Source organism: Anomaloglossus baeobatrachus, chromosome 4 (assembly GCF_048569485.1).
Source record: "Anomaloglossus baeobatrachus isolate aAnoBae1 chromosome 4, aAnoBae1.hap1, whole genome shotgun sequence".
Lineage (NCBI taxonomy): Eukaryota > Metazoa > Chordata > Amphibia > Anura > Aromobatidae > Anomaloglossus > Anomaloglossus baeobatrachus.
This window is the reverse complement of record NC_134356.1, coordinates 5,867,436-5,881,866: the sequence shown is the minus strand read 5'-3', so window position 1 is coordinate 5,881,866 and position 14,431 is coordinate 5,867,436. Positions and strand designations below refer to the sequence as shown.

The following is a 14,431-nucleotide window of genomic DNA, read 5'->3' as shown; positions in this document are numbered from 1 at the left end:
CCGCGCACACGACCCCCCTTTTTCCTGTGATTACACACCCCGTCACACCCAGTGGAAAGCGCGGTCTCTATAAATAGAAGCGTTACATCTATCTCCTCGCAGTTTTCAGCCGTGGACAATTATCAGGCAATTTGGGAAATGATTATTATGTAATGCAGAAATTGCTGCAATGTGTCGCCAGACTGTGAAACGTCTGCAGCTCGTCATTGAGTCACATTTTCCACCGCCGCCTCCTCGCTGTCCGCTTCCTGCACAGGACAACACCTCCTGTCACCCTCCATCACATGACAGGGGCTTATTGCTGGGGTCACACGTGTGGGGGGCGCAGGTGACCCGGGCTCCGCCGCGCACTCCTCATGTGTGATCATCACTGCTGGATACAAGCACGTCTCGTCCTCTGGTGTCAGACACCGGGATTCTCTCACCTTCTGGGGGGCCGGAGGGGCCGGGGAGGTCATTATACAAATCCCCCGCATCACCGTCCATCACAGCGACAACACAGAGAAGAATGGGGGGATCGGCGGAGCACCGCGCACAATGCTACTGTACACCCCCCTAACCTCACCCCGTCCTATACATGCGCCCACACAGAAATCCTCTCCTGGTGAAGCCCATTAGTGTCCCACTCCGTACAGTGCCACGTTCTTCCACACAGTATAAAGACCTCCCAGCCGCCTGCACGTAGTACGATGCCTCCACAGCCCCCCACAAAGTAAGATGGCCCCAACAGTCCCCGCAAAGTAAGATGGTCCTATAGAGCCCCCAAAAAGTATGATGGTCCCACAGAGCCACCACAAAGTACAACAGCCCAACAGAACCCCCCTAAAGAAAGATGGCCTCACAGAACCCCTTCACATCTTCGTGATGTACGGCTCAGCATTGTGCTTGGTGATGTATGGCTCGGCATTGTGCTTGGTGGTGTATGGCTCGGCATTGTGCTTGGTGATGTATGGCTCGGCATTGTGCTTGGTGATGTACGGCTCGGCATTGTGCTTGGTGATGTACGGCTCAGCATTGTACTTGGTGATGTACGGCTCAGCATTGTGCTTGGTGATGTACGGCTCGGCATTGTGCTTGGTGATGTACGGCTCGGCATTGTGCTTGGTGATGTATGGCTCGGCATTGTGCTTGGTGATGTACGGCTCGGCATTGTGCTTGGTGATGTATGGCTCGGCATTGTGCTTGGTGATGTATGGCTCGGCATTGTGCTTGGTGATGTACGGCTCGGCATTGTGCTTGGTGATGTACGGCTCGGCATTGTGCTTGGTGATGTACGGCTCGGCATTGTGCTTGGTGATGTACGGCTCGGCATTGTGCTTGCTGATGTACGGCTCGGCATTGTGCTTGGTGATGTACGGCTCGGCATTGTGCTTGGTGATGTACGGCTCGGCATTGTGCTTGGTGATGTATGGCTCGGCATTGTGCTTGGTGATGTACGGCTCGGCATTGTGCTTGGTGATGTACGGCTCGGCATTGTGCTTGGTGATGTAAGGCTCGGCATTGTCCTTGGTGATGTATGGCTCGGCATTGTGCTTGGTGATGTACGGCTCAGCATTGTGCTTGGTGATGTACGGCTCGGCATTGTGCTTGGTGATGTACGGCTCGGCATTGTGCTTGGTGATGTACGGCTCGGCATTGTGCTTGGTGATGTACGGCTCGGCATTGTGCTTGGTGATGTACGGCTCCGCATTGTGCTTGGTGATGTACGGCTCGGCATTGTGCTTGGTGATGTACGGCTCGGCATTGTGCTTGGTGATGTACGGCTCGGCATTGTGCTTGGTGATGTAGGGCTCGGCATTGTGCTTGGTGATGTACGGCTCGGCATTGTGCTTGGTGATGTACGGCTCGGCATTGTCTTGGTGATGTACGGCTCGGCATTGTGCTTGGTGATGTATGGCTCTGCATTGTGCTTGGTGATGTACGGCTCGGCATTGTGCTTGGTGATGTACGGCTCGGCATTGTGCTTGGTGATGTACGGCTCGGCATTGTGCTTGGTGATGTACGGCTCGGCATTGTGCTTGGTGATGTACGGCTCAGCATTGTGCTTGGTGATGTAGGGCTCGGCATTGTGCTTGGTGATGTATGGCTCAGCATTGTGCTTGGTGATATACGGCTCGGCATTGTCTTGGTGATGTACGGCTCGGCATTGTGCTTGGTGATGTACGGCTCGGCATTGTGCTTGGTGATGTACGGCTCGGCATTGTGCTTGGTGATGTACGGCTCGGCATTGTGCTTGGTGATGTACGGCTCGGCATTGTGCTTGGTGATGTACGGCTCGGCATTGTGCTTGGTGATGTACGGCTCGGCATTGTGCTTGGTGATGTATGGCTCGGCATTGTGCTTGGTGATGTATGGCTCGGCATTGTGCTTGGTGATGTATGGCTCGGCATTGTGCTTGGTGATGTATGGCTCGGCATTGTGCTTGGTGATGTATGGCTCGGCATTGTGCTTGGTGGTGTATGGCTCGGCATTGTGCTTGGTGATGTACGGCTCGGCATTGTGCTTGGTGATGTACGGCTCGGCATTGTGCTTGGTGATGTATGGCTCGGCATTGTGCTTGGTGATGTACGGCTCAGCATTGTGCTTGGTGATGTACGGCTCGGCATTGTGCTTGGTGATGTATGGCTTGGCATTGTGCTTGGTGATGTATGGCTTGGCATTGTGCTTGGTGATGTACGGCTCAGCATTGTGCTTGGTGATGTACGGCTCGGCATTGTGCTTGGTGATGTACGGCTCGGCATTGTGCTTGGTGATGTACGGCTCGGCATTGTGCTTGGTGATGTACGGCTCGGCATTGTGCTTGGTGATGTACGGCTCAGCATTGTGCTTGGTGATGTACGGCTCGGCATTGTGCTTGGTGATGTATGGCTTGGCATTGTGCTTGGTGATGTACGGCTCGGCATTGTGCTTGGTGATGTACAGATCGGCATTGTGCTTGGTGATGTACGGCTCGGCATTGTGCTTGGTGATATACGGCTCGGCATTGTGCTTGGTGATGTACGGCTCGGCATTGTGCTTGGTGATGTACGGCTCAGCATTGTGCATGGTGATGTACGGCTCAGCATTGTGCTTGGTGATGTACGGCTCGGCATTGTGCTTGGTGATGTACGGCTCGGCATTGTGCTTGGTGATGTACGGCTCGGCATTGTGCTTGGTGATGTACGGCTCAGCATTGTGCTTGGTGATGTACGGTGGCTGCTTGGCCATGAACCTCCCGATGGGCGCAGTGTTTGTACTGATATTACCGGAGGAGGTCTGGGCTCTGCAGTTATGGGGTCAGTAGAGCAGTGGTGAGTTTTCTGCTCCTCAGCACTCGGCCCCCCGCTCTGTAACATTACGGGGTCTCCTCTTTGGGACTGAGTTGCTGCGGTTTCTTCCACTTAAGATTCAGGAGGAGAAATGTCAGGAATGGAGTTATTACCCCGGTGACTTCTATTACAGGATGCGCTGGTATCAGTGAGCTCCGCACCACCGGCCGCTCTGCCACATAGTAGTAAAGGCCGATGGCATGGTGGGGGGCTGGAGGGTATACGCCGGGGGGACGGAGGGTATACGCCGGGGGGACGGAGGGTATACGCCGGGGGGACGGAGGGTATACGCCGGGGGGACGAAGGGTATACGCCAGGGGGACGGAGGGTATACGGCGGGGGGACGGAGGATATACGCCGGGGGGACGGAGGGTATACGCCGGGGGGACGGAGGGTATACGCCGGGGGGACGGAGGGTATACGCCGGGGGGACGGAGGGTATACGCCGGGGGGACGGAGGGTATACTCCGGGGGGCTGGAGGGTATACGCCAGGGGGGCTGGAGGTTATACGCCGTGGGGTTGGAGGGTACACGGCGGGGGGACGGAGGTTATACGGCGGGGGGGCCGGAGGGTATACACTGAGGGCTGGAGGTTATATCTGTCTGGCTTATTTCTATCCTTCCGTGTCATACACTATGCACAGGTGAAGTGTCCGCGGCCGGCGATATCCGGAGGAGACGGAGCATTCACTGCAGAAGGTGTCGGCGGCGCAGAGCTCATTGTGGTTACTGCACGGCAGGGACGCGGCATCTGTCTCCTCCATCACATGCTCCGCACTTCCAGGCTGCGTCCGGGACCCTCACATCTCCCTCATCCCCAAAAGTGAAGCTTTAATCACATGAATGTAGACGGTGATCTGGAGTAAATGAGGCTGAGACGCCATTAAAGCCGTGAGAGCGTCGCCTGGCGCCAAAACCCGGGGAAGCGTCACCAGAAACCGCGCTGAGGAAGGAAAGCCTAAAATCTTAAACTTGTGAGAGGAAAGTGCGAGGAAAGTGCGAGCAAAGAGAGGAAAGACCAAGGGAAAAAAAGACAAAAGAGAGAGGAAAGAAAGGAATGTGAGAGGAAAGAAAGAGGAGAGAGGAAAGAAAGAGAAAAGATAGAGGAAAGTGAAAGGAAAGAGAGAGGAATGAGAGAGGACAGACAGAGGGAAAAAAACAGAGAGGAAAGAGAAAGGAAAGAGAGGAAAGAGAAGAAAGACAAAGGGAAAAAAAGAGAGAGGAAAGAGAAAGGAAAGAGAGAGAGAGATAAGAGGAAAGTGAGAGGAAAGAGAAAGATAAGAGAGAGATAAGAGGAAAATGAGAGGAAAGAGAAAGATAAGAGAGAGATAAGAGGAAAGTGAGAGGAAAGAGAAAGATAAGAGGAAAGTGAGAGGAAAGAGAGAGGAAAGAGAAAGATAAGAGAGAGATAAGAGGAAAGTGAGAGGAAAGAGAAAGATAAGAGGAAAGTGAGAGGAAAGAGAGAGGAAAGAGAAAGATAAGAGAGAGATAAGAGGAAAGTGAGAGGAAAGAGAAAGATAAGAGAGAGATAAGAGGAAAGTGAGAGGAAAGATGAGGAGATGAAACTCCGCTTCCTATTGGGGGAAGAGGAATCAATGGTGGAGATCGCCGCCCAATACGTCACCACATGTCATAAGCTGAGGGGAACATAAGACGCTTTTGGGGGACTTACAGAGCCCAAATTGTGCCTCCAACTCCCCATAACCCTGATCCCCTCCCACTTCTCTTGCTTTGGCAACACTAATTGTATTTTGGTCCTGCCAATAAAGCATATTTGAATTAGGAAAGAGAGAGGAAAGAGAAAGGAAAGCGAGAGAAAAGAGAGAGGAAAGCGAGAGGAAAGAGAAAGGAAAGCGAGAGGAAAGCGAGAGGAAAGAGAGAGGAAAGCAAAAGGAAAGCGAGAGAAAAGAGAGAGGAAAGCGAGAGGAAAGAGAAAGGAAAGCGAGAGGAAAGAGAGAGGAAAGCAAAAGGAAAGCGAGAGAAAAGAGAGAGGAAAGCGAGAGGAAAGAGAAAGGAAAGCGAGAGGAAAGAGAGGGGAAAGCAAAAGGAAAGCGAGAGAAAAGAGAGAGAGGAAAGAGAAAGGAAAGCAAGAGGAAAGAGAGAGGAAAGAAAAAGGAAAGCGAGAGAAAAGAGAGAGGAAAGAGAAAGGAAAGCAAAAGGAAAGAGAGAGGAAAGAGAAAGGAAAGCAAAAGGAAAGAGAGAGGAAAGCGAGAGGAAAGATAAAGGAAAGCGAGAGAAAAGAGAGAGGAAAGTGAGAGGAAAGAGAAAGGAAAGCAAAAGGAAAGAGAGAGGAAAGCGAAAGGAAAGCGAGAGGAAAGCGAGAGGAAAGAGAGAGGAAAGAGAGAGGAAAGCGAGAGTAAAGCGAGAGGAAAGTGAGAGGAAAGAGAAAGGAAAGCAAAAGGAAAGAGAGAGGAAAGCGAAAGAAAAGCGAGAGGAAAGAGAGAGGAAAGCGAGAGGAAAGCGAGAGGAAAAAGAGAGGAAAGCGAGAGGAAAGAGAGAGGAAAGAGAAAGGAAAGAGAGAGGAAAGCGAGAGGAAAGAGAAAGGAAAGCGAGAGGAAAGAGAGAGGAAAGCAAAAGGAAAGTGAGAGAAAAGAGAGAGGAAAGCGAGAGGAAAGAGAAAGGAAAGCAAAAGGAAAGAGAGAGGAAAGAGAAAGGAAAGCAAAAGGAAAGAGAGAGGAAAGCGAGAGGAAAGATAAAGGAAAGCGAGAGAAAAGAGAGAAGAAAGTGAGAGGAAAGAGAAAGGAAAGCAAAAGGAAAGAGAGAGGAAAGCGAAAGGAAAGCGAGAGGAAAGCGAGAGGAAAGAGAGAGGAAAGAGAGAGGAAAGCGAGAGGAAAGCGAGAGGAAAGTGAGAGGAAAGAGAAAGGAAAGCAAAAGGAAAGAGAGAGGAAAGCGAAAGGAAAGCGAGAGGAAAGCGAGAGGAAAGAGAGAGGAAAGAGAGAGGAAAGCGAGAGGAAAGCGAGAGGAAAGAGAAAGGAAAGAGAGAGGAAAGCGAGAGGAAAGAGAAAGGAAAGCGAGAGGAAAGAGAGAGGAAAGCAAAAGGAAAGCGAGAGAAAAGAGAGAGGAAAGCGAGAGGAAAGAGAGAGGAAAGAAAGAGGAAAGCGAGAGGAAAGAGAAAGGAAAGCGAGAGGAAAGAGAGAGGAAAGCAAAAGGAAAGCGAGAGAAAAGAGAGAGGAAAGCGAGAGGAAAGAGAAAGGAAAGCGAGAGGAAAGAGAGAGGAAAGCAAAAGGAAAGCGAGAGAAAAGAGAGAGGAAAGAGAAAGGAAAGCAAGAGGAAAGAGAGAGGAAAGAAAAAGGAAAGCGAGAGAAAAGAGAGAGGAAAGCGAGAGGAAAGAGAAAGGAAAGCAAAAGGAAAGAGAGAGGAAAGAGAAAGGAAAGCAAAAGGAAAGAGAGTGGAAAGCGAGAGGAAAGATAAAGGAAAGCGAGAGAAAAGAGAGAGGAAAGTGAGAGGAAAGAGAAAGGAAAGCAAAAGGAAAGAGAGAGGAAAGCGAAAGGAAAGCGAGAGGAAAGCGAGAGGAAAGAGAGAGGAAAGAGAGAGGAACGCGAGAGGAAAGCGAGAGGAAAGTGAGAGGAAAGAGAAAGGAAAGCAAAAGGAAAGAGAGAGGAAAGCGAAAGGAAAGCGAGAGGAAAGCGAGAGGAAAGAGAGAGGAAAGCGAGAGGAAAAAGAGAGGAAAGCGAGAGGAAAGAGAGAGGAAAGAGAAAGGAAAGAGAGAGAAAAGAGAGAGGAAAGCGAGAGGAAAGAGAAAGGAAAGCGAGAGGAAAGAGAGAGGAAAGCAAAAGGAAAGCGAGAGAAAAGAGAGAGGAAAGCGAGAGGAAAGAGAAAGGAAAGCAAAAGGAAAGCGAGAGGAAAGATAAAGGAAAGCGAGAGAAAAGAGAGAGGAAAGTGAGAGGAAAGAGAAAGGAAAGCAAAAGGAAAGAGAGAGGAAAGCGAAAGGAAAGCGAGAGGAAAGCGAGAGGAAAGAGAGAGGAAAGAGAGAGGAAAGCGAGAGGAAAGTGAGAGGAAAGAGAAAGGAAAGCAAAAGGAAAGAGAGAGGAAAGCGAAAGGAAAGCGAGAGGAAAGCGAGAGGAAAGAGAGAGGAAAGAGAGAGGAAAGCGAGAGGAAAGCGAGAGGAAAAAGAGAGGAAAGAGAAAGGAAAGAGAGAGAAAAGAGAGAGGAAAGCGAGAGGAAAGAGAAAGGAAAGCGAGAGGAAAGAGAGAGGAAAGCAAAAGGAAAGCGAGAGAAAAGAGAGAGGAAAGCGAGAGGAAAGAGAGAGGAAAGCGAGAGGAAAGAGAGAGGAAAGAGAGAGGAAAGAGAGAGGAAAGCGAGAGGAAAGCGAGAGGAAAGAGAGAGGAAAGAGAGAGGAAAGAGAGAGGAAAGCGAGAGGAAAGCGAGAGGAAAGCGAGAGAAAAGAGAGAGGAAAGCGAGAGGAAAGAGAAAGGAAAGCGAGAGGAAAGAGAAAGGAAAGCAAAAGGAAAGCGAGAGAAAAGAGAGAGGAAAGAGAAAGGAAAGCGAGAGGAAAGAGAGAGGAAAGCAAAAGGAAAGCGAGAGAAAAGAGAGAGGAAAGCGAGAGGAAAGAGAAAGGAAAGCAAAAGGAAAGAGAAAGGAAAGAGAGAGGAAAGCGAGAGGAAAGATAAAGGAAAGCGAGAGAAAAGAGAGAGGAAAGTGAGAGGAAAGAGAAAGGAAAGCAAAAGGAAAGAGAGAGGAAAGCGAAAGGAAAGCGAGAGGAAAGAGAGAGGAAAGAGAAAGGAAAGCGAGAGGAAAGCGAGAGGAAAGCGAGAGGAAAGAGAGAGGAAAGCGAGAGGAAAGCGAGAGGAAAGCGAGAGGAAAAAGAGAGGAAAGCGAGAGGAAAGAGAGAGGAAAGCGAGAGGAAAAAGAGAGGAAAGAGAAAGGAAAGCAAAAGGAAAGAGAGAGGAAAGTGAAAGGAAAGCGAGAGGAAAGCGAGAGGAAAGAGAGAGGAAAGAGAGAGGAAAGCGAGAGGAAAGCGAGAGGAAAGCGAGAGGAAAAAGAGAGGAAAGCGAGAGGAAAGAGAGGAAAGTGAGAGGAAAGAGAAAGGAAAGTGAGGCAAGAGAGAGGCAAGAGAGAGGCAAGAGAGAGTAAAGCGTGAGGAAAGTGAGAGGACAGTGAGAGGAAAGAGAGAGGAAAGTGAGAGGAAAGCAAAAGGAAAGGGAGAGGAAAAAGAGGAAAGAGAGAGGAAAGAGAAAGGACAGTGAGAGGCAAGTTAGAGGCAAGTGAGAGGCAAGAGAGAGCAAAGTGAGAGGAAAGAGAGAGGAAAGAGAAAGGACAGTGAGCGGAAAGCGAGAGGAAAACGAAAGGAAAGCGAGAGGAATAAGAAAGTGAGATGAAAGTGAGAGGAAAGTGATCACCGTCCATCTACACTGGAGAGGAAAATTAGAGAACAATGTCTGATCAGCTTCTTTTCTCAGAAATATGTAATCTCCATTGATGACTATCCTCCTTTTTTATGTAAGGGGTGCACCATGCCACTAGAGCAGGGTAAGGGGTACACCATGCCACTAGAGCAGGGTATGTGGCGCACCATGCCACTAGAGCAGGGTAAGGGGCGCACCATGCCACTAGAGCAGGGTATGTGGCGCACCATGCCACTAGAGCAGGGTAAGGGGTGCACCATGCCACTAGAGCAGGGTAAGGGGCGCACCATGCCACTAGAGCAGGGTAATGGGGGACACCATGCCACTAGAACAGGGTATGTGGCGCACCATGCCACTAGAGCAGGGTATGTGGCGCACCATGCCACTAGAGCAGGGTAAGGGGCGCACCATGCCACTAGAGCAGGGTAAGGGGCGCACCATGCCACTAGAGCAGGGTATGTGGCGCACCATGCCACTAGAGCAGGGTAAGGGGCGCACCATGCCACTAGAGCAGGGTATGTGGCGCACCATGCCACTAGAGCAGGGTAAGGGGCGCACCATGCCACTAGAGCAGGGTAAGGGGCGCACCATGCCACTAGAGCAGGGTAAGGGGCGCACCATGCCACTAGAGCAGGGTTAGGGGGCACCGTGCCACTAGAGCAGGGTTAGGGGGCACTGTGCCACTAGAGCAGGGTAAGGGGCGCACCATGCCACTAGAGCAGGGTAAGGGGCGCACCATGCCACTAGAGCAGGGTAAGGTGTGCACTATGCCACTAGAGCAGGGTAAGGGGGGCACCGTGCCACTAGAACATTGAACAGTGTTTTATACAAACCCTGCCCCTTCCTCCACCGCCGCTCACTGACTTATCACACTTTGGGTTCAGTTTTTCCCCAGTTTCTCGATGAACATAATGTTTCCCATCGCACCCGAATAAATTGAATTTGCTTTTATCACCAGAATGACTGTGGACCCTTCTCCTCTGTCCACACAACATGCTCCTCACTATAGGGGAGTCTAGCCTTGTGATTCTGCTAATGAGAGGTTTGGTCACTGCAGAGTGGGCTTTCAGTCCAAATGCTCTTACACGTCGTGACACTGTATGACAAGACAGATCCTTACCCTGTTCAGTGCTGAATAGCGGCAATTCCAGCTGCAGTGTGGGAACGATCACCCATGGAGAGTCTCCGCATTATCCCGTCCTCTCTATGGAGAGTCTCCGCATTATCCTGTCCTCTCTATGGAGAGTCTCCGCATTATCCTGTCCTCTCTATGGAGAGTCTCCGCATTATCCCGTCCTCTCTATGGAGACTCTCCGCATTATCCTGTCCTCTCTATGGAGAGTCTCCGCATTATCCTGTCCTCTCTATGGAGAGTCTCCGCATTATCCCGTCCTCTCTATGGAGAGTCTCTGCATTATCCTGTCCTCTCTATGGAGAGTCTCCACATTATCCTGTCCTCTCTATGGAGAGTCTCTGCATTATCCTGTCCTCTCTATGGAGAGTCTCCGCATTATCCTGTCCTCTCTATGGAGAGTCTCCGCATTATCCCGTCCTCTCTATGGAGATTCTCCGCATTATCCTGTCCTCTCTATGGAGAGTCTCCGCATTATCCCGTCCTCTCTATGGAGAGTCTCCGCATTATCCCGTCCTCTCTATGGAGAGTCTCCGCATTATCCCGTCCTCTCTATGGAGAGTCTCTGCATTATCCTGTCCTCTCTATGGAGAGTCTCCGCATTATCCTGTCCTCTCTATGGAGAGTCTCCGCATTATCCTGTCCTCTATATGGAGAGTCTCCGCATTATCCTGTCCTCTCTATGGAGAGTCTCTGCATTATCCTGTCCTCTCTATGGAGAGTCTCCGCATTATCCCGTCCTCTCTATGGAGAGTCTCCGCATTATCCTGTCCTCTCTATGGAGAGTCTCTGCATTATCCTGTCCTCTCTATGGAGAGTCTCCGCATTATCCTGTCCTCTCTATGGAGAGTCTCCGCATTATCCTGTCCTCTCTATGGAGAGTCTCCGCATTATCCTGTCCTCTCTATGGAGAGTCTCCACATTATCCTGTCCTCTCTATGGAGAGTCTCCGCATTATCCTGTCCTCTCTATGGAGAGTCTCTGCATTATCCTGTCCTCTCTATGGAGAGTCTCCGCATTATCCCGTCCTCTCTATGGAGAGTCTCCGCATTATCCTGTCCTCTCTATGGAGAGTCTCTGCATTATCCTGTCCTCTCTATGGAGAGTCTCCGCATTATCCCGTCCTCTCTATGGAGAGTCTCCGCATTATCCCGTCCTCTCTATGGAGAGTCTCCGCATTATCCTGTCCTCTCTATGGAGAGTCTCTGCATTATCCTGTCCTCTCTATGGAGAGTCTCCGCATTATCCTGTCCTCTCTATGGAGAGTCTCCGCATTATCCTGTCCTCTCTATGGAGAGTCTCCGCATTATCCTGTCCTCTCTATGGAGAGTCTCCGCATTATCCTATCCTCTCTATGGAGAGTCTCCGCATTATCCCGTCCTCTCTATGGAGATTCTCCGCATTATCCTGTCCTCTCTATGGAGAGTCTCCGCATTATCCCGTCCTCTCTATGGAGAGTCTCCGCATTATCCTGTCCTCTCTATGGAGAGTCTCCGCATTATCCTGTCCTCTCTATGGAGAGTCTCCGCATTATCCTGTCCTCTCTATGGAGAGTCTCCGCATTATCCCGTCCTCTCCATGGAGAGTCTCCGCATTATCCCGTCCTCTCTATGGAGAGTCTCCGCATTATCCCGTCCTCTCTATGGAGAGTCTCCGCATTATCCTGTCCTCTCTATGGAGAATCTCTGCATTATCCCGTCCTCTCTATGGAAAGTCTCCGCATTATCCCGTCCTCTCTATGGAGAGTCTCCGCATTATCCTGTCCTCTCTATGGAAAGTCTCCGCATTATCCTGTCCTCTCTATGGAGAGTCTCTGCATTATCCTGTCCTCTCTATGGAGAGTCTCCGCATTATCCTGTCCTCTCTATGGAGAGTCTCCGCATTATCCTGTCCTCTCTATGGAGAGTCTCTGCATTATCCTGTCCTCTCTATGGAAAGTCTCCGCATTATCCTGTCCTCTCTATGGAGAGTCTCCGCATTATCCTGTCCTCTCTATGGAGAGTCTCCGCATTATCCCGTCCTCTCTATGGAGAGTCTCCGCATTATCCTGTCCTCTCTATGGAGAGTCTCCGCATTATCCTGTCCTCTCTATGGAGAGTCTCCGCATTATCCTGTCCTCTCTATGGAGAGTCTCCGCATTATCCTGTCCTCTCTATGGAGAGTCTCCGCATTATCCTGTCCTCTCTATGGAGAGTCTCCGCATTATCCTGTCCTCTCTATGGAGAGTCTCCGCATTATCCTGTCCTCTCTATGGAGAGTCTCTGCATTATCCTGTCCTCTCTATGGAGAGTCTCCGCATTATCCTGTCCTCTCTATGGAGAGTCTCCGCATTATCCCGTCCTCTCTATGGAGAGTCTCCGCATTATCCTGTCCTCTCTATGGAGAGTCTCTGCAATATCCTGTCCTCTCTATGGAAAGTCTCCGCATTATCCTGTCCTCTCTATGGAGAGTCTCTGCATTATCCTGTCCTCTCTATGGAGAGTCTCCGCATTATCCTGTCCTCTCTATGGAGAGTCTCCGCATTATCCTGTCCTCTCTATGGAGAGTCTCCGCATTATCCTGTCCTCTCTATGGAAAGTCTCCGCATTATCCGGTCCTCTCTATGGAGAGTCTCTGCATTATCCTGTCCTCTCTATGGAGAGTCTCCACATTATCCTGTCCTCTCTATGGAGAGTCTCCGCATTATCCTGTCCTCTCTATGGAGAGTCTCCGCATTATCCTGTCCTCTCTATGGAGAGTCTCCGCATTATCCTGTCCTCTCTATGGAGAGTCTCCGCATTATCTTGTCCTCTCTATGGAGAGTCTCCACATTATCCTGTCCTCTCTATGGAGAGTCTCCGCATTATCCCGTCCTCTCTATGGAGAGTCTCCGCATTATTCCGTCCTCTCTATGGAGAGTCTCCGCATTATTCCGTCCTCTCTATGGAGAGTCTCCGCATTATCCCGTCCTCTCTATGGAGAGTCTCCGCATTATCTTGTCCTCTCTATGGAGAGTCTCCACATTATCCTGTCCTCTCTATGGAGAGTCTCCACATTATCCTGTCCTCTCCATGGAGAGTCTCCGCATTATCCCGTCCTCTCTATGGAGAGTCTCCGCATTATCCTGTCCTCTCTATGGAGAGTCTCCGCATTATTCCGTCCTCTCTATGGAAAGTCTCCGCATTATCCTGTCCTCTCTATGGAGAGTCTCCGCATTATCCCGTCCTCTCTATGGAGAGTCTCCGCATTATCCTGTCCTCTCTATGGAGAGTCTCCGCATTATCCTGTCCTCTCTATGGAGAGTCTCCGCATTATCCCGTCCTCTCTATGGAGAGTCTCCGCATTATCCCGTCCTCTCTATGGAGAGTCTCCGCATTATCCCGTCCTCTCTATGGAGAGTCTCCGCATTATCCTGTCCTCTCTATGGAGAGTCTCTGCATTATCCCGTCCTCTCTATGGAGAGTCTCCGCATTATCCTGTCCTCTCTATGGAGAGTCTCCGCATTATCCTGTCCTCTCTATGGAGAGTCTCCGCATTATCCTGTCCTCTCTATGGAGAGTCTCCGCATTATCCCGTCCTCTCTATGGAGAGTCTCCGCATTATCCCGTCCTCTCTATGGAGAGTCTCCGCATTATCCCGTCCTCTCTATGGAGAGTCTCCGCATTATCCTGTCCTCTCTATGGAGAGTCTCTGCATTATCCCGTCCTCTCTATGGAGAGTCTCCGCATTATCCCGTCCTCTCTATGGAGAGTCTCCGCATTATCCCGTCCTCTCTTGCATTTGTCTTTCGAGGGTGACCAGCCTTTTTGGGGGACTTGAAAGAGTTTATGATGTTGTAAAGATGCAATATTCTTAAAATCACAGACTTGGAAAGACTTCTCTTGCTATGGCTGATAGGGTCACCCTTTTGGCCTTCATCTGGACAACCGGCTACTGGAGGGTTTCAGTCACTGTGGAACGGTAAAGTCAGTGCAAACTGGAAAGTTCGGCGCCAGTTACACAGGGATTGTCAGATAATGAAGGAAATTAGCACCAGGTGCAGATAACACCAATAACCTGCAGGATCTGACAGTGTTCTCTAATTGTGATCCGCGTTCTCTAATTGTGATCCGTGTTCTGTAATTGTGATCCGTGTTCTCTAATTGTGATCCGTGTTCTCTAATTGTGATCCGTGTTCTCTAATTCTGATCCGTGTTCTCTAATTGTGATCCGTGTTCTCTAATTGGGATCCGTGTTCTCTGATCCGAGTCTCTTACATCTTTATTATTTGCTTTACAATAAGCGGAGATTCCTGCGACTTTCCTCATGTGAGGAGACAATCACAGAGGACGACACAACGACCCCAACATTTAGGAAATTGTGTTCTCTAATTTTCCTCTCCAGTGCGTGTGTCTGAGGATCTCTGTTTCCTAGACCTCTGCTTGCTGTCTGTGAATAGGAAGGCTGCAGTCGCTGCGGCGTTAACCCTTTTTTCCCCCACATCTTAGGTGCAGCGGTCATTGGAGGGTTAATTTGCCGCTATGCTAATGGCGCCTTCGCTTTTTCTGAATTCAGCCGCTGATCCGTCATTTTAGCAGATTTTTTTGCAGCGTTTAATGCGGGTTTTTGTGAATTTCTTTGATGTTTGATCGGTTTCTTTTGTTTCACCTCCGGTTCGTGTGAATGGG

At 50.1% G+C, this 14,431-nt stretch overlaps 1 protein-coding gene across 1 annotated transcript; it reads left to right on the top strand.

The window, feature by feature from the left end:
• Nucleotides 1-6,192: 6,192 nt before the first annotated feature.
• Nucleotides 6,193-14,177, top strand: LOC142301566 (uncharacterized; the record flags this gene model as incomplete). The annotated part of the gene is made up of 4 exons (XM_075342590.1): nt 6,193-6,648; nt 6,925-7,077; nt 7,178-7,297; nt 14,148-14,177. Coding segments are annotated over 4 exons (759 nt in total), but the record flags the coding sequence as incomplete, so codon positions are not given.
• Nucleotides 14,178-14,431: the final 254 nt, after the last annotated feature.